This window comes from Rhinoraja longicauda, chromosome 9 (genome assembly GCF_053455715.1).
Source record: "Rhinoraja longicauda isolate Sanriku21f chromosome 9, sRhiLon1.1, whole genome shotgun sequence".
Taxonomy (NCBI): Eukaryota; Metazoa; Chordata; class Chondrichthyes; order Rajiformes; family Arhynchobatidae; genus Rhinoraja; species Rhinoraja longicauda.
In genome coordinates this window covers 26,426,694-26,454,420 of record NC_135961.1, presented here as the reverse complement: position 1 = coordinate 26,454,420, position 27,727 = coordinate 26,426,694, and the positions used below count along the sequence as shown (strand labels likewise).

Here is a 27,727-nt window from a genome sequence, read left to right as displayed (position 1 = left end):
TCATTCATTCATTCATTCATTCATTCATTCGTTCGTTCATTCGTTCGTTCATTCATTCGTTCATTCATTCATTCATCCATCTCTGATACAATAGACAATAGCCAATAGGTGCAGGAGTAGGCCATTCAGCCCTTCGAGCCAGCACCGCCATTCAATGCGATCATGGCTGATCACTCTCAATCAGTACCCCGTTCCTGCCTTCTCCCCATACCCCCTCACTCCGCTATCCTTAAGAGCTCTATCCAGCTCTCTCTTGAAAGCATCCAACGAACTGGCCTCCACTGCCTTCTGAGGCAGAGAATTCCACACCTTCACCACTCTCTGACTGAAAAAGTTCTTCCTCATCTCCGTTCTAAATGGCCTACCACTTATTCTTAAACTGTGGCCCCTTGTTCTGGACTCCCCCAACATTGGGAACATGTTTCCTGCCTCTAATGTGTCCAATCCCCTAATTATCTTATATGTTTCAATAAGATCCCCCCTCATCCTTCTAAATTCCAGTGTATATAAGCCTAATTGCTCCAGCCTTTCAACATACGACAGTCCCGCCATTCCGGGAATCAACCTAGTGAACCTACGCTGCACGCCCTCAATATTAATAGCTGAAGGACCAGGGTGCAACATTTAGTTAATTTCACTACTACTTCTCATTACTAAAGTGATTGCTTGCCCGAAATAAATACCTGTCATGTTAACGGGGAATTTAGATTGAAATGCACAAGCTTGAATTTCTTTAATGAGTTTAGCACTTATTATTAATGGGGGATGGGGGGGCATTGGTTTTGCAGCTGATAATGGAGTGGAACAGCAGTATTTGGGTTTCTGCATTGAACTACACATCTTCCATCAACTGAACTTGCTGTAGCACCTGAGCCTAAAAACATGAGCCATGTTAGTCTCACCATTATTCAGGCAGCAATTTACTGACCCTTTTCTGTGCTGTACATACCTTGGATCTGCATTCTGCTGTAGATGAACTCTGAGCAACCAGAGGAAAGGGTGTTGAGGAAGAAAAAGGCCAATGCATAAAGCCAAGAACTGCCATCCCTAAAAGATACAAAGATTAGTTTGACGCAGATTTTCCCAGATTACCCTGCACGTTCTTACTTATTGGGTTATACATATTATTCTACAATGATATAACCATCAACATGGATAATTTGAGAAACAATGCAGTAAGAACTCTTTTTGAGTCACACATTTCGCAAAATATATCAATGAAATTATATCAAAATTCATCTGGGTATATGGAACAAGCCGCCAGAGGAGGTAGTTGCAACAGATACTATAACAACAAAAAAGACAGTTGGACAGGTGCATGGATAGTAAAGTGAGAGGGATATGGCCCAGATGCAACCAGGTTGTACGTGTGTAGACGGGGCATCTTAGTTGGCATGGGTAAGTTGGGACGAAGGGCCGGTTTCCGTGCTGCATGACTCCATTTAATTTATTTAAACCAAGCTAAGTGGGCGCTGAATTCGATGAATATTCTTCAATTTGTCTGTATAAACAGAATTAAAATACAACCAGGCTGTTGGATCTGAATTCTCTTCACTATGCTAGTTGCAAGATGCCAACACCTTCGTCTTGACAATAGGCCAATATTCTCAGGGCTTGAAGAATGAGTGAACTTGAAACATATGATACTGTAAACCAGCATCTGCAGTTCCTTGTTTCTATTTCTTTATTTAATTAGTTTCTTTGATTTCCTGATGGAAAATCCAAGCTATCCATTGACTTCCAAGTGGCAGTCTTCGTGTTGGCTCTCATCACTTCACCATCCCCATGCTGATGTCCTCAGGTCCCCTGATCACCAGTCTATTTGAGCCCAAGCCCAAATCACCAGTTTGACCAAATGCCAATTACTGAACTGCCAGGCACTCAACTCAATCAGTTGCCTACTTCACCAGCCCTGATCCCCAACTAGTTTAGCCCCATCCACAATCTTGTCTCTTTCCTTGCAGCCAAAGATGCCAAACCCTGATGTTCTACAGCTCAAAAGATTGCAATTCATTGTGAAGTTAGAAGATAAGCAGCTTGTATGCACAGGGTTTGAAGCCATCGCCTTGTGTAATAAAATCTTGGTATTGGAGGAGAAATTAAGAACACTGAACAACAAGCTTTTTGTTACAGCTCATTTCAGGATATTTTAGAGGCCACATTAAGGGCTCATCTGGCTGTTAAGAGACGATGTTCAAAAGCCTCTTGAGGCAGTGGTCATCAAACTAAGACAATAGGCAAGGTACCAGTCAAGGCCAATGGTAAAACATTCTGTTGTTCACATAGTTTTCTATATGCAGGTATCGTTATAATTAGTTACAGCCCAATACGTAGCAGGTGGCAAGTGTAATGAATGAAGGGGTACCACACAGATTTAGTGAGAAAGCAAGTTCTGAAACTTGAAGACACAAGATACTGCAGGTGCTGGAATCTTGAGCAAAACACAAAGTGCTGGAGTAACTCAGCAGGTCAGGCAGCAATGGAGGAGGGAATGGATAGGCGACATTTTGGCTCAGGACTGAGTCTGAAGAAGGGTCCCGACCCGAAATATCACCAACCCATTCCCCCCAGAGATGCTGCCCGAGCTGCTGAGTTACTCCAGCACTTTGTGTTTTACTCAAGTTCTGAATCTTAACTGATTGGTATGGTCACTTTACTACATTTCTCATCCAAACAACAATTTGCTTCAACTTGTAACTAAACAATGCAACTTTCCAATTTTTGGAAAATTCGTCACTGTACCTGAAGTGTTCCAAAGTGGTTCTGGGTTTGCTGCTTTCTCGTTTGCTTGATTAATTGGCAGTAGATCTCATTCTGAAGCTCTCTGTGTGTGAGACACATTTGCAAAGCGCTCTGAGCCAGTGATACATGATAGTCAATGGCAGGGGCATCAATAGCAACATTGATGAATAACTGGGAAGTCTGAAGATTTAAAAAACAAAACATCATTTTATTTGATAACTAATACAGTAGTGGATTTTTGGGTAATCTTAAATCAACCCTGTTAGATTTGGGTTAGAAACACAAAAGTAGCCAAACACCGGGACTTGATTGCCAGAAAGATCCATAATATCAGCTGGAATTAGAAGTGTCAAAAGAGCAAGAAGATGCTTCTCAAGTTGGGGTTTGTAACAGAAGATAGATTGAAGAATTAAACCTCTAAGAGTTTGTTTATCAGGTTTGGGAATGTAATTGAAAGGATTTTTAAAGAAAACATTGGAAAAAAAGAGTAATGAAAAATGTTCCCTCTCTCTTCTCGTCCTCCCACCCATCCAAAAAAAGACAATGAATGCCAAGCTTATTTTATAAAATGAATGGATTTTATAGAATAGATAAAGAAAGAGTTCTCTCTCCTGTCTTGCATCCCCTCTCTCTCTCTCACCCACCCTAGTCATCCTGCTAGTTTCACTATTCGTATCCCTTCGTTATCACCTCTTCCACAGCCAACAAGTGACCATTATGGGTTCCACCTTTCCTGGGTTATCAGTACAGGCTCTGATTTGTTCTGTACCATTTCATACGTCTAGTTTCAATAGACAATAGACAATAGACAAGACAATAGGTGCAGGAGTAGGCCATTCAGCCCTTCGAGCCAGCACCGCCATTCAATGCGATCATGGCTGATCACTCTCAATCAGTACCCCGTTCCTGCCTTCTCCCCATACCCCCTCACTCCGCTATCCTTAAGAGCTCTATCCAGCTCTCTCTTGAAAGCATCCAACGAACTGGCCTCCACTGCCTTCTGAGGCAGAGAATTCCACACCTTCACCACTCTGACTGAAAAAGTTCTTCCTCATCTCCGTTCTAAATGGCCTACCCCTTATTCTTAAACTGTGGCCCCTTGTTCTGGACTCCCCCAACATTGGGAACATGTTTCCTGCCTCTAATGTGTCCAATCCCCTAATTATCTTATATGTTTCAATAAGATCCCCCCTCATCCTTCTAAATTCCAGTGTATACAAGCCCAATCGCTCCAGCCTTTCCCTCTCCATGACTCTCAGTCTGAAGAAGGGTCTCGACCCGAAATGTCGCCTATTCCTTTTCTTCACAGATGCTGCCTGACCTGCTGAGTTACTCCAGCTTTTTGTGTCTATCCAAAAAAGATGATGAATGTTGAGCATACTTAATATCATTCAATATTTGTAGTGTACCTATTCTAAATCCTGAGGGAATGTGATGTGGCACTTGTGTTGGTTATCTTATCTTATCAGCAATATCTTTTCAAGATTGCGGCAGAGAATGAGACAAAGCTAACAATTAATATGCTCAACAACATCGACATTTGGATTTCTGTCTTCATCCTCAAATACTGTCGCATGTTGGGGGTAAATGTCAGTGAGTTCTAGTGGTCTAAATGGACCATAGTTCTTCAGGAGACAAATGAATGTTACCTTAAACAGTTTGAGTGCTTCAGTCTGCAGAGCTGCAGATGGCAGTGTGGTAAGAGGAGATGATATCCCATCTTTACAGTAGCACAGTGTCGGGTGGGCCCAGAGCTGGGAGCCTGAAAAGAGAGTCAAAACACAAACAAAAATGACCTTGGAACTGAATTATTGACCTTGGAACTGAATACAAGTAAAAATTATTGCAATTTCAAAAGTTAAAATTCAGTCATTGCTCAGATTAACAAGAGGCAACATGGTGGTGCATATGTGCACATAAAGCTTTGTCTGTCTTGGTAAGAATCTATTCCCAAATCACATTAATATGTGAAAACCCATGCCTCACATCATGGGTGCTTTCTAACAACACTGGTTGATATCCCTCAATTTGTTAAAAACAGCACTCAAACATGACAGGACACAAAATGCTGGACTAACTCTGCTGCTCAGCCTCAGAAGGGTCTCGAGCCAAAATGTTACCTATCTATGTTCTCCAGAGATGCTGCCTGACCTGCTGAGTTACTCCAGCACTTTGTGTGCTTTTGTGTATTAACCAGCATCTGCAGTTCTTTGTTTCTACACTCAGACATAATGTTCCGAATATAAATTTAAATACATTGAAATATTAGACTTACTTGAATCTTTATCTGCATTCAATAGGTTGCCAACCAGCTGTTCAAATTCAGTTCCCACATTTATATCAGTGCAACCTGAAGCCACAATTAGCTGGTAAAACCAGGTGTCCTTTGAAAAAAGCAAATCACATTATAATAACCGTTTAATCCAAGGCCAGCCAACAATGGTGATAATTACTTGACTGGCTCATAATGCATTGTTAAACTTGGGGGAATGGTTCTGCTTTAATATTTAATCTTAACTGATGGTAGCAGTAGGTAATCAACTGTCTAGACCTTCACATTTGTGGGCACCTGCTTTGACCAAGAGAAATGCCTGGTTCTGAGCCAGGCCAGGTTCAACCCTGGTGTCGAGATGGTTCTGAGCCAGACCAGGTTCAACCCCTGGTGTCGAGATGGTTCTGAGCCAGGCCAGGTTCAACCCCTGGTGTCGAGATGAACAAATTTGTCCAGACTTAACAGCTGCGAAACTGTCATCTTTTACTATCATCGTATCTAGAGATTAACAATAAATTCAATAGACAATAGACAATAGACAATAGGTGCAGGAGTAGGCCATTCAGCCCTTCGAGCCAGCACCGCCATTCAATGCGATCATGGCTGATCACTATCAATCAGTACCCCGTTCCTGCCTTCTCCCCATACCCCCTCACTCCGCTATCCTTAAGAGCTCTATCCAGCTCTCTCTTGAAAGCATCCAACGAACTGGCCTCCACTGCCTTCTGAGGCAGAGAATTCCACACCTTCACCACCCTCTGACTGAAAAAGTTCTTCCTCATCTCCGTTCTAAATGGCCTACCCCTTATTCTCAAACTGTGGCCCCTTGTTCTGGACTCCCCCAACATTGGGAACATGTTATCTGCCTCTAATGTGTCCAATCCCCTAATTATCTTATATGTTTCAATAAGATCCCCCCTCATCCTTCTAAATTCCAGTGTATACAAGCCCAATCGCTCCAGCCTTTCAACATACGACAGTCCCGCCATTCCGGGAATTAATCTAGTGAACCTACGCTGCACGCCCTCCATAGCAAGAATATCCTTCCTCAAATTTGGAGACCAAAACTGCACACAGTACTCCAGGTGCGGTCTCACCAGGGCCCGGTACAACTGTAGAAGGACCTCTTTGCTCCTATACTCAACTCCTCTTGTTACGAAGGCCAACATTCCATTGGCAGGAGTACATTCGTGCAAATGAAGGAGGAAATGCAAGTGATTCTTGATCCTCCAAAGGGGCATGGTTTTGCAACCTTCTCCCATGTGAACAGATAGGAAGATATTGAAAAACTAATCACTTAAAAAAGGTTTAAAAAATGTAGTCCTACAATGCAGGAGTGGTTCATTATAGTATTTCAATTTTCTGTGCTTCCTAAAATAATGACAACTATGTTTATTTTAACTTTCTATCTAATCCCATGTGTTGTGTTTCAATCTTTATATTGTGCTTTATAAAATGATTAGAAGGTTAATTACAAATTGAGCATTTCTTTCCTGGTTTGTCTGTGATTTAGCCCACGTGATATCACCTCGGTACTAGACATGTGCTGTAATTTCAAACTGAGGTTCATCTGTCACTGATATTGGGAAAGGCAAAAATATATTTATTACTGAGAATGTTGGATCATTGTAGTGAGATTTCTTTGAGGACAACAGCAAGAGCCATAGACCAAATTCCAGGTCATAATCCTAATTAATGCTTCTTGGAAGAAACATTAAACAGAGGACGTGTCAGCCCTTTCAGGTTTATGGAAAACGTTTCCATGAGGTTACACAATGAGGAGTAGGGTAGTTCTTACACTTCCTTGGACAATAGTTATTATTATTATTCAATGAATATCCCCAAACCTATCATGACAAAGGAGCAGAATTAGACCACTCAGCCCATCGAGCCCGCTCCACCATTCAATCATGGCTGATCAATTTTTCCCTCTCCTGCCTTCTCCCCTTAACCTTTGACACCCTCACCAATCAAGAACCCGTCAATCTCCGCTTTTAAAATATCCAATGACTTGGCCTCCACCCCCCCCCCCCCCCCGTGGCGATCTGTGGCGATTAATTCCTCAGATTCATCACCCTCTGGCTAAAGAAATTCCTCCTTGTCGGTACATACGATCAGTGCATTTGCTTCATAGCTAGACGTGGGACCATGCTGTGCAGAAAGTAGCTGCTATGTTTCCTGCTTCACAACTGTCAAACAGCTGTAAATCTTTTGGGGGAATATTCGAGGATAAAGGAATCCTGTATCATGTCTAAGGCATTAAAATGAAGGTTACCTCTCACTAGTATAAATGTCCTTACAGAATTATTATAACAGATTTAGTAAATAATTGCAAACATACCTTTGCATGTTTGGAGCCTATGAGGAGGTAGGTAGGGCCCTGGTTTTTGGGATGAATGCCAATTGTATAATGTGTAGATAGTAGGCTCTGACTGCTGGTCTCATAATCTTCATCTGAATCACACGATCTGTCCACCTCTTCAACTGCTGCTTCCATCAAATTAATCTGACCTAATGGAAACTTGACAATATACAAAATATGTTGAATAAAATACAAAGGTGCTGGAATAAATAATGCAAATGTTGTGAAAAGAGTCACTGATTTGAGCTTCAAGGTACAGTGCACAGTCCATTAAATCCACGTTAAAAGCAGTGAATGTGACAAGAGCCTAGGTTCAAATACCAGTGCAAATTGACTGAAAGGCATATCTACGTTGGAAGGGTTTAATGTGAGCTAAACCTGTAATGGTCAATGGCCATAGCACAAATTATCGCCTAATTCACTACTAGACATTTATTTAGACATGCAGCATGGAAACAGACCCTTCGGCATACCGGGTTCATGCTGACCAGCAATCACCCATGTACTTGTTCCACTGACACATTAGGGACAATTTACAGAAGCCAATTAACCTACAAACCTGCATGTCTTTGGAGTGTGGGAGGAAACTGGAGCACCCGGAGAAAACCCAAGTGGTCACAGGGAGAACGTACAAACTCCGTGCAGACGGCACCCATAGTTACGATCGAACCCTGGTCTCTGGTGCTGTAAGGAAGCAACTCTATCTCAACATTACTGCTGCCCATGCTGGTGCAGGAGTGCATTATATTGTCACAGAGTGCCTTAGGTGGAACTCGTCTAATTGTTTGGTCTTCTTTTTTAAAAATGTTAAAATGTAAAAATCACAGATGACCACTTTCAAACAAAGTATATCAACCAGATTGGCGTGGTAATAATACAATAATCGAGCATCGGCATAGTGGCGCAACTGTGACAGCTGCTGCCTTACAGCACCAGAGACACGGGTTCAATCTCGACTCAGGAGCCACCCGAGCGGAGCTTGCATGTTCTCCCTGTGACCACGTGAGTGTCCTCTGGGTGCTCCAGTTTCTGCCCCATATCCCAAAGACGTGCAGGTTTGTAGGTTAATTGGCCTCTGTAAATTGTGGAGGCAGTGGATGTGAAAGTGGGATAACATTAAACTAGTACGAGTGGGTGATCGGTGGTTGGCATGGACTTTCATTTTGTAGGGTGGAAGGTGCATGAGGTATTTTTCCAGATACCCACTAATGGAATGAAATTAAAATACAAATAATGTAATTACCTTAAAGAGCAATAATAAAATGATATATTCACCAAATGCAACATTAAGAATCAGGATGTTGAACAAAGAGTACTAGCAGACAAACACGATTTGGAGAGAATCAGGTAGTGACAAATCTGATGGTTTACCTTATTTTCCTGACTGCGGAAATAATAGAGAACATTTCCAACAAGTGCACACCAGACTTTCTTGGAGTAACCATGCTTTACCTGCAAGACAAATCAAAATTATGGGACCTGACACAATGGACACATAAATAGCAGGACATAAAAGATTTATAGAAATCTGCTGGCAAGATAGGTAGAGAATGGCAAATGGAATACAATCTTGCAGAAAATACAAGGTCCTGCATTTTGCGAGATGAACGAGGCTAGGATATATAAAGTGAATGGTAGAGCCCAAGTTCATATTGAGGAACAGAGGAACCTTGGTGTTCATTTGCAAGAGTCTCGGAAGATGATTAGGAAGGCTTAAATAATACTTTCATTAGCTGGAGCAGAGAATACAAGAGGTAAGGAAGTCACATTACAACTATATGAAACATTGGTTAGGCCACAGCTGAATTACTGTGTGATTTTCCAGTCGCCTCATTATATCAGGGATGTGATTCCAATGAGTCGCCTCATTATATCAGGGATGTGCAGAGGAGATTCACTGAGGCATTGCCTGGATACACCATTTCAACTATGAAGAGAGACTGGATAGGCTGGGGGTTTTTTTTCTTTGGAGTTGAGGAAAAACCCGATTGAGATATGGAAAATTCTGAGAGACATGGATAGGGTAGGTAGTAGGAATTGTATTCCATGGCAGAGGGTTTCCCTTGTAAGTATTCCCTTGGTCTCTATAACCAGAGGCACGGGATTAAGATAAGATAAGGAGATTTAGAGTGAATTTGAGGAAGAGTTTTTTCATCTTGGTCTGCTGCCTGTTTCCTGAATTTTCTGTTTTCTTTTAGGTGTCCAGCATCTGTAGTTGTTTTGATTTTCACCTTTAAGATTACATTGTATGTTCATCAGGAAACCACTGCATTTTAAAAATATCTTGAAATTCTTTGATTTCCTTAACTTATCATAGGATTATTTATTCAATTGTGCATCAACATTTAAAGCTATATAGATAGATATACATATTTATATATACATATTTATAAATTATATATACACTTCAGATTATATGCAATACAATACCTATTATTTCTATGAATCATGACTGACCGTAAATTCCTATAATTCATCATGACTATCTAATAGCTAATTATTGGAATCAGTACCTTAGTTAGTAAACCTTCGATTGATGGCTTGATATCCGGCTGTGTGTAGAGTGGGCTGGCAGCCTGAATGCGTAAAACATTCTGTAAAACCCGAATCCATTCCTCGAGAATATTAGGAGAATCTGCAGTCAGGTAGTAAGTCTTTTTCTCTGTGACAAGCTTAGAAAACAGAACAAACTTATTATTGTCAGGCACCGTGTCTTTGGAGATGGGTAAATGATTGAACAACCGATCATCTGGACAATGACTCAGAAACCTTCGGAAAAGTAACATTTCCAATGATTGAAAATAGATTTAATGCAAAATCAGTTATTTAGTGTTCAAAAACTGAAACAGGTGCTGTATTTTGGAAATGAAATGTGAAACACTAACCTGAATTGTTTGCTTTCCATCACATTTAACAATACGATTCGAGACATTGAGCTCAATTTGGCCCTGTGGTTTACGAATAACATCACTCTGGATTGAGAGACAAGAATGAAATTATTTTTCAGTAAGGGCCACGGAGTCTTGTATACAAATATTAGAGTAATAAAACTTCAAGAATATTAATAGTTTCTGCATTCAAATTGAAAGCAGACCAAAAAATGGAGGAAAATAAAGGTGCAAAGTGTTGGAGTAACTCAGTGGTGCAGGCAGCATTTCTGGAGAACATGGATGGATGACATTTCTGGTTGGGATCCTTCAGACTGATTGTGGTGGGGCGGGGGAAGGGGGAGGGGAAGAAAGCTAGAAGAGGGGAGGAGCAGGACAAAGTCTGGCGAGTGATAGATAGGTACAAGTGAAGGGGAGGGAGGGGGGTTTGATTGGCAGATGGTTGGATGAAAAAGGTGAAAAGACAAAAGGTGTGAGATAAGAATAGAAGTGCTTCTTGTGAAGCCAGAGGAAGGAACACAAGTGGAAGGGGATGGGAGAAATGAATGCATGTTCCAGAGAGCAGTGGAGGTGGGGGGATTTGTAGGTTTCTTAAAATTGAAGAATTCAATGTTCGTACAGTTAGGCTGTAAACAACTAAGCAGAATATGAGGTGCTGTTCCTCTAGTTTGTGTGTGGCCTCACTCCGGCAATGGAGGAAGTCCAGGATAGAAAGGATAGTATGGGAATGGCTAGGGGAGTTAAAATGCTTAGTGATCAGGAGGTCCAATAGGCCTTGATGGACTGAGTGCAAGTGTTTGGCGAAACGGTTTCCGAGTCTACGAGGAAAGTTTAGTATCTCAGGTTTAAATTTAGTGACTGCGGAGTTGGAACTAAAGAGTTCTGTTTATCATACTTACTGGGGATTTGTAGTACAACAATTCACCACCTTTAAGGACAAACCATCGCCGTTTCCATGTTTTTGCTTTTCCTCCCATTTTTAACAAATATCCAGACTTTTCCAAAGGTTCCTGTTCATGAGATGATTGTGCATTTTAATCTCTGTGGTTATCACGATCCTTAGCGTTTTCCTTTGCCAGTTCACAGTTTACATGGATTTATAACTCTGCAAGTGGGACACATAGTGGTGGCACAGTGGCGCAGCAGTAGAGTTCCTGCCTCAGACCTGGGTTCGATCCTGACTATGGGTGCTGTCCGTGTAGAGCTCGTACCTTTTCCCTGTGACCGCGTGTGTTTCCACCAGGTGCTCCAGTTTCCTCCCACACTCCAAAGAACTAGTGTCAGGGGATCGATGGCCCGTGTGGACTCGGTGGGTCGAAGGATGTTTCCATGCTGCATCTCTAAACTAAACATAGTCCTGACCTTTTCATTGGTCTGCATGTATGGTTCTGTTCTGTATTTGTTTTTTTACACACAGACTAGAGGGGGCAGTAGTAGAATGCACTGCCAGACGTGGTGGTGAAGGCAGATACAATAGTGGCATTTAACAGGCTTTTAGCGAGGCACATGCAAGTGCAGAGTACCGAGAGATATGGATCATGTGCAAGCAGATGAGATCAATTTAACATGATATTATGTTTGGTACAAACATTGTGAACCAAAGGGCCTGTTCCTGTGCTGTACTGTTCTATGTTTTGTAAACTGTGAGAGGAGTTATGACTTTTTGATTGCACCCTTTATAGTCCATGAAAAAAAGCTTATTTATTCTCAAGGAAAATTAATAAAACATTTTAAAGAATTGTTACCTTACAAAGAATTTTGCAACGATTTACTTGCAATGCAGGGTGAAAGACTGTTATGTTGAAGACAACTAACATTTTGAACAGACAGTATTTACAGTGACCCTTCATCCTCACAGTACTCTGCACCATCAGCAAGAGAATAAAAATTGGTTTGCTTGGGCAGCTTACACCCAGTGTTATGAATATTGATTTCTCCTACTTCAAATAACCATTGCTTTCCCTCTCCGTCCTCCCGCACCCTAGTTCTCCAACTAGGTTCGCTGTCCTTCTGATTAATTTTACTGATTGTATGCCTCCTTTTCACCTTCCCCTCAGCTAACAATGAACCATTCTACATTTCCTTATCATCGTCTGAAGATGTTTTCACACCTTACCCCTCCATATCTCCAGACGTCCTCTACCCCGACTCTCAGTCTGAAGAAGGGTCTCGTCCCAAAACGTCACCCATTCCTTCTCTCCAGAGATGCTGCCTGTCCAGCTGAGTTATTCCAGCATTTTGTGTTTATCTTTGGTCAAATATCCCAGTTTTCTTTACAGTTTCTTGCTCTTGCTAGTAAAGGTGGGTTGGGGAAAGACATGGGGAGTCGTAGGCAAGGTGATTGTGTGTTGGTTGTGATTTTAGTAGAAGCAAGTTTGTACCAGGACTGTTCCTGGCTATCTGATCTGGCTAGTCCATAGACACTAAGTGCTGGAGTAACAGCGGGTCAGGCAGCATCTCTGGAGAAAAGGAATAGGTGACGTTTACCCATCCTTTTTCTGACCTGTTGTCTGTCCCGCACTTTATGTCTATCTTCGAAAATGGATACTTGACGTTTTTGGTCAGGATTCTCTTTTAGACATTTACAAATTTTTATTACATTAAAATATTATTTTTATCTGTATCGCTTAACATTATATCAGACTACTCAAGAGCAGGATTTAAACTTACATTTTTTCCACTGTCAATGGAATGGGATGAGGATGTTTTTGGAAGCTTCTGCTCGGGCTCAGAGCATTCTGTGTCTGTACAGTATGCATCTGGTGGGATGGCATAATCACTTTCTGAGGTCATAGACGACATTGAAACACCTGTACAAGATATGAGCACAATTTATTCATTATCATTTGTACAAACTCCGTATCTTTTGAAAAATGATTTTTAAACATAAAGACTGCGCCCACATCCAAAGGTCATGGGCTCAAAGACGCAGGAACGTGTCTCACTTCAGATCTATTCATTCATTAGGAAAGATCCTATGTTGGGTTATGGACCCAAGCCCAGCTTGCCCGCTGCAGAACTGAGAACTCACCTGGAGAGGGAAGGCCAGCGAACCCAGCCTCTGCTCGTCCCGTGGACTGAGAATCGGAGAGGAGGTAGAGGGAGACGACAATAGATGCTGGACAAATGGCCCGGTAAGAAGATCTGGGGGTGGGTGGGGGGGCGTATCTTCCATGCCCTCGAGGTCGGCTGTGGGAGGTGCCCCTTGGGGAACAAGGGTAGAAGAGAAAAGGGCCTAGCGTGGAGAGGGACATTGGTTTGCGGGATGATCGGATGGAGGCGACGGCTGCAATGGGCCTGTGGCCGGCTGCAGCTGGGACTGTAAAATTCTGCCAAAATGGCGCCTCTTGCATACGGCCTCAATGGGGTATTCTGAACATTCTGTACCAACTGGGGGTTTGTACTTATGTAAGGGGTTAGTATTGCAGAGCTGAATGCAAAAAAAATATTTCTCTGCACCTAGTACATGTGACAATAAAGAAACCATTGAACCATTGGATCTGGTTACAAAGCTGCAAACAGGAAGCTTTGCCTGAAAGGTTCATTTCCAATGTAATGGAGACCAAGTTAAATTTGTAAATAAGCTCCCCATATTTTATTCCTGAATAACCTTGTTCCAAGCACCTCCTGTTTTTGGAAATTATCTCACCAGCGAAAAGACATTTTTAAACCTACTCCATTGAATCCCACTAACATTTAAGACACGCAAATTAAATGTCTCATAAGTTCATAAGTTAGAGGAGCAGATTTAGGCCATTCGGCCCATCAAGTCTACTCCGCCATTCAATCATGGCTGATCTATCTATTTTTCCCTCTCAACCGCATTCTTCTGCCTTCTCCCCCTGACACCTGTACTAATCGAGCATCTATCTATCTCTGCCTTAAAAATATCCACTGACTTGGCCTCCACGGTGTTCTGTGGCAATTAATTCCAAAGATTCACCACTGTCTGACTAAATAAATTCCTTATCATTTCCTGCCTAAAGGTAAGTCATTTTATTCTGAGGCGATGGCCTCTGGTACCAGACACTCCCATCAGTGCTTCCCGGACATATAGCGGATACCGCACCTCGTTTCATGGCCCGTGGACTGCTGGGGCTGCTGGCTTTGCGGGAGTCTGATCCTGCCATTGAAGTCCTGGAACTCCCTCTCGAGCTGTCACTTTCTTCTGTTTCAGATGACTCGTCTGAGAATGGGCTGGTGCTGATCTGGGTTGCTTTCTTCAAATTTTAAGAAGATATCTGTGTTAAAATGTTAACATATGCAGCAGGATCTCCAGGCAATGAAATTCTGTACACACCAGTTGAAAGAATAGTCACTTTGTAGACATTGTAATTTGTGCAGATCTCACTTAAACATAGAGAATAGTTGAAAATCTATTCCTAAACTAGAAAACGACAGTGATAATGAGCAGTATTGTCAAGTCAGTATTCACCCATCTAATCCCTTTAAAAAAAAAAAATGAATTGTGTTTCAACAATATTTTATAGAAGGGAAAGTAACAAGATGGACCTCGGAGTGCAGGTATATTTCCTGGAAAATGGTGTCACAGGTTGATAGGGTGGGCAAGAGAGCTTTCGGTGCATTGGCCTTATAAGGGTATCGAGTATAGAAGTTGGGATGTTATGTGACAGTTGTACAAGACATTGGTGAGACTGCATTTGGAGAATTGTGTTCAGTTTTGGTCACCCTACTCTAGCAAAGATGTTGTTCAGGTAGAGAGAGTAGAGAGAAGAACATCGAGGATGTTGCCAGGACGATGGCCTGAGCTCCAGGGTTGGGCAGGTTAGAGGTGTAGATAGGGTAAAAAATACCCAGAGTAGGGGAATCAAGAACGAGGACATGGGTTTAAGATGAGAGGGAAAAATGTAATGGGAACCCGAGGGGTAACTTTTTCATACGGGTGGTTATATGGATCGAGCTTTCAGAGGAGGTCGTTGAGGAAGGTACTATAACAACATTTAAAAGACATTTGGACAGGTATATGGATAGGAATGGTTTAGAACAATATGGGCCTAAGGCGGACAGAGGGAACTTGTGTAACTGGGGCATCTTGCTCAGCATGGGCAGGTTGACCCAAAGGGCCTGTTTGCGTGTTGTATGACTCTTTAACACCCTTTTGTATCAAATATTGGGCAGCACAGTGGCGCAGCAGTAGAGTTACTTCCTTACAGCGCCAGAGACCCGGGTTCGATCCTTTCTACGGGTGCTTCTGTATGGAGTTTGCACGTTCTGTGACCATGTGGGTTTTCTCCGGGTGCTCTGGTTTCCTCCCACATTCCAAGGTTATAGTTTAATTGGCTTCTATAAATTGTCCCTCGCGTGTGGGATAAAACTGGTGTACAGGTGCTCGCTGGTCGGCACGGACTCGGTGGGCCGAAGGGCCTGTTTCCACACTATATCTCTAAACTAAACAGTGGAGCAGCTAGTATTGTCACGTCACAGTGCTGGAGACCTGGGTTTGATCGTGATGTTGTGCGCTGTCTGTGGAGTTAGCATGTTCTCCCGGTGACCGCATGGGTTTCATCCAGGTGCTCCCATTTCCTCCCACATCTCCAAGAAGTGCCGGTTCGTAGGTTAATTGACCATAATAAATTGCCCCTCGTGTGTAGGGCGTGGACGAGACAGTGGGATAACATAGTACCAGAGTAAACGGGCGATTGATAGTCAGCGTGGACATGGTGGGCCGAAGAGTCGGTTTCCTTTTCACCAATTATCTTTCAATGATTTGTTTGTGGAATAGGTGGCTTTAATCTGCACAACTCACCCCTTTCAGAACAGTGTAAACTGGAGTAGTCATGCTATTATAAACCAAACTGGTATAAGATTCCGATGTTGATTGAGAAGGCATGAAGCCAGTGCCTAGAAAATAATGAAGAATAGTTGTACAATTTGATTAACATTCAAAAGCTGCATTAAAATGTATGCATAAGAAACTAAACATTTATTTACTTGAAGACACAGGACTGTTAAATAGATTTGTTTCTGCTATAGACGAGAAAATGCTGGAGTAACTCAGCGGGACAGGCAGCATCTCTGGATAGAAGGAATGGGTGATGTTTCGGGTCGAGACCCTTCTTCAAACTTTTCTGCTATTTCTTGGAAGTTAAATTATTTCTAACCACTGACTTGCAGCAATCAAGTAAGAAGGTGCCAGGTTTAGTGCTGATATGTGCTGATTTGTCAGATCTCACTCAACAACAAGGTCGAGATAATGAATAAATTACTCTATTGTTAGGAGCCGACACACGCTCTGAAAACCATTTGTTATACATAGATACATATGAGCAGTGTGTTTCTTGTAGACAAATAGGTGCCAGTACCCATATTGACCCTTGTTGGTGGTAGATCTCCATTCTGTAAGTTTCTTATGCTGTTTAAGGGCCTGAACGACTAACTTAATTAACACATTTTAATTTTTTAACTTTAGTAAACCTTGTAAGATTAACAATTCGAAAAATCTAGTTTTAAAAAAAACTTTTTAGAAACAGGTACTGCCAGAAAAAAAGCCCCACTACATGTGGGTGGCTGATAAATATACTTAGATAATACGTAAACAGGCATTTAAAAGTTGATCCCCCCACAGCATCCACCCCTAAGAGAGAGAACTAGGCAAATGCAGCACAGAAAAGTCAACACAATCTCGTAAATCAGTCTCTTAAACAGCAAAACCTCTGTAATATCATTCCAGGGAACAGATCATCCTGTGGATCAATGACCCTAGACATAATTAGACTGGAACATTTCTTCCTCACAAGTTTTGAAGACTTACATTTGCTACTTGTGTCCGTACTGATGGCCTCGGACATTCTCATACCTGATTTGGCTACTGCATAAATCCTGCTCTCCTAGATTAAAAGATAAAAGGAAAATCTGTTCATCCCACTGAACGATCACACAGATTATTGAACAGCAAACTAGACGTTTGGTAAAAAGATGACGCAAAGTGCTGGATTAAATCGGCAGGTCAGGCAGCAGATTAAATTAATAAATTCATAACTTATATGAGAAAAATTAGGCCATTTGGCCCATCAAGTTTACTCCACCATTCAATCATGGCTGATCTACTGTATCTTTCCCTCTCAACCCCATTCTCGTGCCTTCTCCTCGTAACCCCCGGCAACCCTTACTAATCACAAACCTGTCAATCTCCGCCTTAAAAATGCCCAATAACTTGGCCTCCACAGCCGTCTGTGGCGATGAATTCCACAGATTCACCACCCTCTGACTGATTAGGGTCTCGACCCGAAACGTCACCTATCCATGTTCTTGGGAGCCACTTGTCAGTAAAAGCAGTGATGACATTCGCCTTCATCTGAAATGGGTTAGTTAATTTTGTTTATTGTCACGTGTACCAAGGTACAGTGACAAGCTTGGTCAAGGAAAAGAGTGTTGAAAAACCCATGGTCTACAAGCAGCAGCGATCACCGCCCAACTATATGCTTCCGAGACATGGACTACATATAGCTACCTCCATTAATTACCCCAAATTTACTGGAAAGATATGAACTAAAGACGCCAACTGCAGCCTCTCCCCAGAGCCCTTGTACCTAATTTAGGGCGTTCTTTGGCATGTAGTCCGGATTATGGAATTGACCAGTTTGCATGACTTGGACAGATCAGATCACAAGTGCTTGATACACAGGCAAGAAGTTGATCCGAGAACAGACTTACGGCCGTGATACTCATCTGCAGGGACACTGTTGTCTGTCACTGAATTTCTCCTGTCAAGTTTACTCACGTTTATTGCTATATTTTGTGAAATAACACTTTTTACGTCTAAAGATTGATTAGTGGATGGACCGATTTATTTTAGTTTACATTTTTCCTCACCAAAGTTTAAGTGGGACAACTTCAGAAAATGTTTCAATAATCCAAAAATGTTTTTCATTGCCTGCTGTGGATAAATGCACCAGTCTATCCTGATGTGAAATACCTGAGGTTTTTGAGGTTATAGAGTGTGGAAAAGGGGCCTTTTGCCTAACTTGCCCACACCGACCAACATGCCTCAGCTACACTAGTCCCATCTACCTGTGTTTTGTCCATATCCCTCTAAACCTGTCCTATCCATGTACCGGTCTAAATACAGTATTTCTTAAATGTTGGTTAGGTGAGCTGCATTGTTAAAGCTGTCAGAGCAATAAGAACAAATTTTAAAACTTGGCATCTTTAAAATCAACAAATAAAGCATCAAATACATCACCATATCAGATTTATGAGAATTACCCAGGAAGGGAATCTGTGCAGAGGAGGAGTTGGTGGTTTGTTATTGGGAACTTTGCCTTTGGCTTCTGTGCATGGCTGCTCATCGGTAACTTGGGTTTCAGAATCATAGCAAAACATCCCCTCTTCATAGCCCATTTCCATTTTCTCCAGAATATCAGTTTCGATGTCAATGACGTCGATGTCCGTTTCTTCGTGATCTATTGGCATCATACTTATAACGTTGCGGTTCTTGCTAAACGGGCGGTCAGTGCTTAGCTGAGGTTGGCTGCAGTGTTTCTTGGCTTTGGCCGCACTTGTACCAAATACACTGGGAGCCCTTAATTTTGGTGGTGTTAAGTCTGACGAAGATGTTGCTTCGGTGAAGCAAGGTGTGTGCTGGGTCCTGCCAACTGTTGTAGGTGCTGATGTTAGAATCAGGCTCGGGGAGTGTTTGTCACCGGACGACGAATCTAGCCTTTGCGACTGAAATCTCTTGTTTAACTCATCGGAAGAACAATCAAGGTCTGTTTTTTTTCTACTCAGTGTTTTCGGGATCACGATGTTCGGAAAGTGATCTACTGCCTGTCTTGATTCGGTATTTGCAACGGCCTCTTGCAAAGGTAGTTTTTTCTCAATTTTACCCTCGTCATCAAAGCTGTCGTCAGATGCAGTCAGGTAGGTATCGCTCCCAATCTGACTGAGTCTGATGGCTTCCTCGGAAGTGTGAGTGGACAGGTTGGACCAGCATCTAGATGTTGCCTGATTTCTTCTCGCTCCCTCATCGGAACTGTCATCACTCAGAGGCATAAAAGCCGTACCTATTTCTTTTGTTAAAAGCTGGTGGTTAGTCAGTTCTTTGCTACCCTGTAACTCCATCACACGGTGGTTTTGTGGGTAACCCCTTTGATCTATTTCAGTACTTTGAGCAGGTTTTGAGCGGGATCTCTTGTTCATTTCCTTGCCTGGAAAGGATAAACATGCGTCAAATTACATTCATAATTCTAGGTGCTTGAAATGACATAGATTGATGCATCAAGCCAGACATTCTCCCCCTCCCCTCGTCACAATGTGGACAGAGTTCCCCTGGTCCTCACCTTTCACCCCATCAGCCGTCACATACAACACGGAATCCTCCGACATTCTCGCCACCTCCAAGGGGATCCCACCACTAACCACGTCTTCCCATCTCCACCCCTTTCCGCATAGACCATTCCATCCGCAACTCTCTGGTTTACTCATCCCCTCGCACCCAAACCACCCCCTCCCCAGGTACCTTCCCCAGCAAACTCAGGAGATGCAACACGTCCCTATGCCTCCTCCCTCGAATCTGTCCAGCGAGGTGGAGCATTGAGAGCGAGGTGGAGCGTCAAGGACAATGGGGGACGCGCAGAGCGTCGTCGAAAATGAATGGTGACTCAGCGAGAAGGTGGGGGTTGCTGCCACGTGCGGTGGCAGGCGGTATATAGGAACGTTTGATGTATTTTGGTAACTTTGTCAGAACGAGACACTTGATGGCGACGCTTGCGTACTGCGTAGGAGAGGTCTGCTCTATGATTTCACTGGGTTGTATGTAAAACAACGCATTTCACTGCACCTAGGTGACAATAAACTATCATCATTGAATTGAATGAATCTGTAAAACTCAGTGATTAACCTCCTGACCCAGTTGTCATTCTCCCATACTAATGGCCACTTCCCCACTGCACATCGCAGTAATTCATAGGCTCTGCTATTACCAACTGCAGATAATCGGTCCTTGCTCTGAACCTGTCTGTCCCAGTTTCCACACCCCATTTCCTTGGCCCCACTATACACCAGCACAGAGCACAAAGGAAAGGTCCTCACCTTGCCTATTATAGGTACTGAGCAAAATGGTCACAAATGTGCCAAGTAAAATGGGACAATAAGTGATTTATGGGTTTAAAATTAAAAAAATCTCATTTTAAAGTGGTTCACTTTAAAATAACACTTGTGGAGAGAGAGAGAGAGAGGCAAATGTCTTTTTGGATTTCCCATAAAGAGTGTGCAAACAACACTAAGAATTAAGTAACCCTTTTAGACAATGGACAATAGGTGCAGGAGTAGGCCATTCGGCCCTTCGAGCCAGCACCACCATTCAATGTGATCATGGCTGATCATTCTCAATCAGTACCCCGTTCCTGCCTTCTCCCCATACCCCATGACTCCGCTATGCTTAAGAGCTCTATCTAGCTCTTTCTTGAATGCATTCAAAGAATTGGCCTCCACTGTCTTCTGAGGCAGAGAATTCCACAGATTGACAACTCTCTGACTGAAAAAGCTTTTCCTCATCTCCATTCTAAATGGCCTACCCCTTATTCTTAAACTGTGGCCCCTGGTTCTGGACTCCCCCAACATTGGGAACACGTTTCCTGCCTCTAACGTGTCCATCCCCTTAATAATCATATATGTTTTGATAAGATTCCTTCTCATCCTTCTAACCCTTTTCATATTCTCTCAAATGAAAACATTTAGTGATAAAACAAAAGCCTGTAGAGGTCCACCACCGATTTCCGGTGCCCTTGGTTCCAGAGCCTTTCTGGATTATCTGTTTTGCCGGACCAGAGGTCAGGGCCTCCAAGAGGAGTCGAATGGTACTGGAACAATCCACCTTAGCCACTGAGGGGCTGAGATACTGGCCTGCAAAGTCGGCTATGGGAACGGATTTGCTGGCTCTAGCCAGGCCAGAGATCTAGAGCCCTGGCCTCAGGGGGAACATTTGACCTGACGATCGGCCGCGTTAGTCCCAAAGAGGTTGAGATCGGCTGCATCACCCGGCCTAGACACCACATTTTCAGGGGCACTTCTGGGGAGGGGAGGGTTGGCATTTTAAGTGCACTCTCGTGGTTTTGTCCGAATTAAAGGAGGTGCCAGACCATCAGTGGCCGGGAAACCGGTGGTGGACCCGTATTAAGATGTGTTAGCAAAATGTTTGTCTTAAATTGGTGTTCTTGTGAATATGTGCAGCTTGTCCAGTCCCCAATGTACTTTGCACAAGATCATAGCAAGGGTTCCATCCACCTGTAAACTGTTTGTCCAGTAATCCAGCTTCCAGAGTATTTTGCTGAAGACTTTGGGGATTTCCTTTAAAGTATCCAAATATCAGGCTGCTGAGCCGCTGTGCGTCTCCCGAGGTTTGACTTAAACACGATGGTGACATCCGTCCGCGACTCCCTGTCAGGGCTGAGAGAGCGAGATGGCATTTGTTATTTCAGCTTCCTGACCACTGTGCAAAATAGGACCTTTTTCCTAATGGAAATGGTAGTTCAAATTTATCATTATGTGGCTCTTTTTCCTTAAAGGCTGTCAAAATGAGACATCTCTGGTGAGTAGACACAAGGCTGGAACATTGCAGCTCACTCACAGACAAGTCAAGGTTTTATATACGAGATAGGCATAAAATGCTGGAGTAACTCAGCGGGACAAGCAGCATCTCTGGAGAGAGGGAATGGCTGACGTTTCGTGTCGAGACCCTTCTTCAGACTGATGTCAGCGGAGAGGGAGGTACATAGATACGTGAAATGGACGGTATCAAATGCTATGTTGAGCAGCGTAATAAATCAAACTGGATAAGATCACCTTGTAGTTCCCTACGATAACTTGCTCAGTGGGGATATATTTACATTTAAATCTTTCACTTAATATGTATTGAGAACAGGAATTACACGACTCCAGAACAAAATGTCGATCTCTCTTTACTATTCATTTTAAGCATTTTTTTGTCATGCACAAGGGGCATAATTCACCTTTGGGACATAGGAATGATTATTCCACTTGAGGAACAATATGTTGTCATGAGGATTCTAATGCTAAAGGCAGTATTTTCATCAATAGCAATATTAGATATTCCAATCATTTGGTCGAATAATAAACAAATGACAGTAAATAACCAAACACCTAAACACCAATGCTTGAGTCCATAGTTTAATCTAGAGATACAGCATGGAAACAGGTTCTTCGGCCTACCGAGTCCGCACCATCTAATGATCACCTGTTATCCCAGTTTCGCATCCTACACACTAGGGGCAATTTACGGAAGCCAATAAACCTACAAACCTGCACGTATTTTAGATGTGGGAGGAAACCGGAACACGTGGAGAAAACCCACATGGTCACAGGGAGAATGTGCAAATTCCGTACAGACAGCACCTGTAGTTAGGATCGAACCGACGACGCTGGCGCTGCAAGGCAGCAACTCTACCACTGCGCTACCCTTGTTGATGACCTTTTATCAGAACTCGACTGCTACACGGAATTAATTATTAAAAAGTGTCAAATTTGGGAGGGAAATAAGCAGTTTGAATGGAAGTGAATGGAACAAAGCCACCAGGTCATGAGAGATTCTTGACTTTACCTCCAAGAGTCACTAAACACAAGTCAGTCCTACTGCACGAGACAGTTTTCGACTCCACCCTTCCCCAGTCAGAAAGGCCACACAGCTGGGATGGCCTATCAAGTGGGAATGCTGCTGCTCAATGTTCCACAGGGTGAGGTGCAGCAGACACAAGGAGGTTTGCGAATGTGAGATTGTGGCAGAAGGCAATAGCCCGGATTGATTTATCAGCATACACACTCATTTTACATCAACTTTGTGATGGGTGGCTCAGCGGTAGAGGTGCTACCTTACAGCGCTTTCAGCGACAGAGACGTGCATTTGATTCAGACTACGACTGTACAAACACTCCGTCTTTATGGAGTTTGTACGTTCTCCCCATGACCGCGTGGGTTTTCTCCGAGATCTTTGGTTTCCTCCAACACTCCAAAAATGTACAGGTTTGTAGATTAATTGGCTTGGTATAAATGTAAATTGTCCCACGTGTGTGTAGGATAGTGTTAATGTGCGGGCATCGCTGGTCGGTGTGGACTCAGTGGGCCGAAGGGCCTGTTTCCCACACTGTATCACTTAACTTAAGTATTCACTTTAAAAAAAAGGCAGCTTCACAGACAAATAGAAACACAAGGAACTGCAGGTGCTGAAATATTGAGCAAAACACAAGAGTGCTGGAGGAACATCAGGTAGCATCTGAGGTGGATAATGGACAGGCGACCTTCAAGTCCAGCCCACCTTTTACACCAAATCTACTCCAAAACCTTCCTATGAATTGAAGGTTCATAGGAAGGCTTGAATATTAATTCAAGCATAGGCATATGGAACTGCAGTTGCTGGAGTAACTCAGCACGTCAGGCAGCATCTCTGCAGAATGTGGATAGATGACATTTTGGGTCAGGATCCTTCATTAGACAAGAACTGCAGACGCTGATTTATTAAAAAAAGATGGAAAGTGCTGGAGTAACTCAACGAGTCAGGCAGCATCTCAGAGAACATGGATAGGTGACGTTTTGGGTCAGGACCCTTCTTCAGATTGATTGTAGTAGGGGGGAAAAAAACTGGAAAAGAGAGATGGGGTGGGAGGAGGTGTGGAACAAAGCCTGGTGAGTGATAGGTGGATACAGGTGAGTGTGGCGACTGATTGGCAGATGGGTGGAGCACGTTTTGCAGGCAAGACTGCCGTAACAAAAGGAGCAAATATTAGGTTGATTTTTGTATACATTTGTATAGTTAACTTCCACCTTGCAGAATCCAAAGGCATACCAAGGGGAAATGAATATATTCCATATATCCGAGGTACTTATCCTACATCATTAATATATTTGTAACAGTGCAGTGCCGGCAGTACAGTACTGTAAGGGTAGAGTGCTGAATTTATCAATGAATCACTTAAACATTGGAAAAAACTTTATTTATACCTTGTAGCTTTGTCTGAAAGATCTGGATATGTTCAACTTGTTGTTGATTGGTAAATTTAATATTTTGATTTTCAGCTTCAAGCTGCAAACAAACAGTGAATATTAGTGTGTTACTAAATCCTGTATGACTCCACATTATAACATATCCAATTAATTCAACTTACTGAAAATGCTTATCAAAAATAAACTATGTAACATTTATGACTTTAGTTTAGTTTTAAAGAGACAGTATGGAAACAGGCCCTTCGGCCCACCAACTCCACGCCGATCACTCACCCATTTACACTAGTTCTATGTTATTCCACCTCAACCACTCCCTGCACCCTAGGGGCAATTTTACAGAAGCCAATTAACCTACAAACCCTCATGTCTTTGGGATGTGGGAGGAAACCAGGGCACCTGGAGTAAACTCACATGGTCACAGGAGAACGTGCAAACTCCTCACTGACAGCACCCAAGAACAGGGCTGAACCCGGGTCTCTGGCATTGCGAAGCAGCAACTTTACCACTTTATTTTCACAAACTACATTGTAAATAGTTATTAGTCTGGAGTCATGAGGGAGAAATCACTCATTCTAAAACATCAAGTGAGGAATAAATCACTCATTCTAAAACATCAAGTGAGGAATGCAACACTATTGAGGATAGGATCCTTTGCATGAGCTAGTTAGCAGAAGCCTGTTCTTCCCGCACAGATGACTGTAAATGATTACATGGCATAAGGTCCTTGAAGTCATGACAGACTGACAATATTGTCATTATTCTGTGACTATGGGAACTTACTGTCTACAATTTGTCCATCGTTAAAACAGTGATTAAAGTTCACAAGTAATTCACTGCTACAGAAAAATTCTGGGTTAACAGGTTTTTGAAATCACTTTTTCCATGCAAATCTTCCTTTAAATTTACGTTCAGAAACAGAAGAATTTTTAAAAAGCCCAGGTTCCATGCCACAATTTAAAAAAAAAAGATTATAAACAATCAAATACAGAGCTATATTTGCATGGGTTATTCAGGTGCAGTGCTGATCATTTCCTATGGATATGTAGCATAACCCGAGTACCTCGTGCAGCTTCATTGACACCCAATCTTTGATTTTAGCCGCTTTCTCTTCTATGACTTTGGCCTCCTGCATCCGTAGATGTTTCTGAAATGTAAAAGTATATATATACTAGACCAAGTGGACACGTTGGGCCCAAATCTCTCCTGCATTGGTGCAGCACCCTCTCCTACCCCCCTCCCCCTCCCCACTTCCCCCTCTCCACCCCTCTCAACCCCCCTTATCCACCCTCTTCCCCTCTCCCTCCCTCCTCCCTCCCTAGGAGATAGAGTTAAACTTTAAAATGTGAATAACTTTAAAAATATAACACCAATTTCAATAAAACTACTTGCATTACCATTAAAGCGTCGACGGTGAGTAAAGTGGGCCTAAAATTGTCGAGCTATCGTGTACCGTTTTGGCTGTAGTTCAGTCACAAATAAACAAACAAACGAGTTTTAGTATATAGATATTACGATCTTAATACTGCAGTGCAACACTTCATCCCAACGGGAAGAAACCATGGGTAAAATGCAACAAAATTTGTGACAATGAAGTTTACTCTTCATACACCGTGCGGTGGTATAAATCCAATGTTGGTGAACATGCTTTGTTATTCTGTATCTCTGTCAAGAGTACTGGAAGCAAACAATGTATGTTTTGAAATCCAACTCGGGTCAATCTTGTTGAAGAGTTAATTTCTGCTCTCTGGATAAGATGTATTTCACGCTTGTCTAAGCCACTTTAATTTCCATTGCTTTGACCCACTAAAGCAGAATTAAAGATCCCCTGGAAGCTGTCAGTAATTGAAATGAACGACGGTCATATTAGAAATCCTGTTCCCAACAGGATTTACAATAGATAATTGAAGTTAAGCTTCTGCTTTCGTGAGGGGAAACTTAAAACGATAATCAGTCAGAAACTCATCACTAAGTGCACTCCACTTAGGATAGTAACTAAATATCTACAATACTTTTAATAGTCAACTAACTTGCCCACACTGGGATCTGGTCTGAAACACTAGACATGGTCAATGAACAAGATATCTAACAGTACCTGGCAAGCCCATCAAAACTCAGCACCCCTGCTGTAGGAGTGGCAATTGTATTAAAGAAAGAAACTGAATGAAGGCAATTTTAACATTTGACAATTTCAAACAATTTTTGATCCCTGATTGTTTTCACTGGAATGCCGGAGGTTGAGGGAACACCTGATAGAAGTATAGAAAATTATGAAGCATAGATAGGGTAAACAGAATCATCTTCCCAGGATGGAAATGTCAAAGACTAGAGGGCATAAGTTTAATGGAGAGGGGAAAAGTTTAAAGGAGATGCATGGGGCGAGTGTTTTTTTTAGGCAGAGTGGTGAGTGCCTCGAACACACTACCAGCGGTAAAGGTGGACGCAAATATAATAGTGCCATTTAATATGGTTTCGGATAGGCAGATAGATATGCAGGGAATGGAGAAATATGGATCAAAAGCAGATAGAGGAGAATAGTTTAATCAGGCATCATGGACATTGTGGGCCAAAGGGCCTGTTCCTGTGCTGTACTGTTCTATGTTCAACATCAGCAACCAACTCCCTTTCTCTCCCAATTTTTTTTCTAGTCAGTGAAATAAAGCAAGATATGCAGAGAGCTATCATTTCAACAAATGACTGTCCAGGATCTGGCCACCAGCAAAACTTTACTTCCCTCATCGACTGGTAATGCACTTCTGCCTGAACATGCGTGCATCCAGTCTGTCCACCAAACTGGCAACTGGCTAGTCAAGGCTGAACAATAATTGTTGGGTGGCTGGACTTCAAGATTATTGAGCAGATATCAAGATATCAAGATATCTCAAGATATCATAGTATATAATCGCTAGTTCAATTATTCAGTATTTTTACAACAGCATTGAAGGAGAGATAATTGTTAGCAAAAGTAGCTGGGAATTGAGGAATACTAAAGGAAATTAGCAGTTTAAGGACTGCAATCAATTTCCCAGACTTTCACAAGCATCTGGACCAATGTTCGGGATTCAAATTGCCCTTTTTATAATTGTTTCCTCCTCATCAAATCAGTAATTTGCAGCTTTACTGAATACGTTATTTTACTTTAATGCAATTTTTTTTTGGCAGAGAGGAGTTGTCTCCTGATTTGAAGTGAATAAATTCAAATTTTATGTTCCATCATGAGAAGAATCTGATGGTTCGCCCAACATCTCCCTCTATTGTAGAAACGAAGAACTGCAGATGCTGGTTTATACTAAAGATAGACACAAACTGCTGGAGTAACTCAGAGAGTCAGGCAGCATCTCTGGAGAAAGGTCTGAAGATGGGTTCTAACCCGAAACATCACCCAAACCTTTTCTCCAGAGATGCTACCTGACTCGTTGAGTTACTCCAGCACTTTGTGTCTATCTCCCTCTACTGGCCAGGCCTGAATCTGTAACTGGTGACAATGGCTGT

The 27,727-nt window shown here is 42.4% G+C and overlaps 1 protein-coding gene across 3 annotated transcripts in view; it reads right to left on the bottom strand.

Moving 5' to 3' along the window:
• The window catches only part of plekhh2 (pleckstrin homology domain containing, family H (with MyTH4 domain) member 2), a 79,983-nt gene that overhangs the window by 20,361 nt on the left and 31,895 nt on the right, over window positions 1–27,727 (bottom strand). For 2 of the 3 annotated variants that reach the window (XM_078404991.1, XM_078404990.1), the window contains exons 5-21: window positions 25,299–25,382; window positions 24,236–24,317; window positions 21,509–21,670; window positions 18,491–19,431; window positions 17,037–17,112; window positions 16,032–16,126; window positions 14,334–14,484; window positions 12,935–13,074; window positions 11,164–11,274; window positions 10,262–10,348; window positions 9,890–10,048; window positions 8,748–8,828; window positions 7,356–7,535; window positions 5,018–5,126; window positions 4,392–4,504; window positions 2,743–2,922; window positions 950–1,047 (exon numbers count right to left, since the gene is read on the bottom strand). In XM_078404991.1, the coding sequence (XP_078261117.1) occupies window positions 950–1,047; window positions 2,743–2,922; window positions 4,392–4,504; window positions 5,018–5,126; window positions 7,356–7,535; window positions 8,748–8,828; window positions 9,890–10,048; window positions 10,262–10,348; window positions 11,164–11,274; window positions 12,935–13,074; window positions 14,334–14,484; window positions 16,032–16,126; window positions 17,037–17,112; window positions 18,491–19,431; window positions 21,509–21,670; window positions 24,236–24,317; window positions 25,299–25,382 (2,849 nt within the window). The remainder of the gene's footprint in view (window positions 1–949; window positions 1,048–2,742; window positions 2,923–4,391; window positions 4,505–5,017; window positions 5,127–7,355; window positions 7,536–8,747; window positions 8,829–9,889; window positions 10,049–10,261; window positions 10,349–11,163; window positions 11,275–12,934; window positions 13,075–14,333; window positions 14,485–16,031; window positions 16,127–17,036; window positions 17,113–18,490; window positions 19,432–21,508; window positions 21,671–24,235; window positions 24,318–25,298; window positions 25,383–27,727) is intronic. The other variant, XM_078404992.1, reaches the window with a different exon arrangement.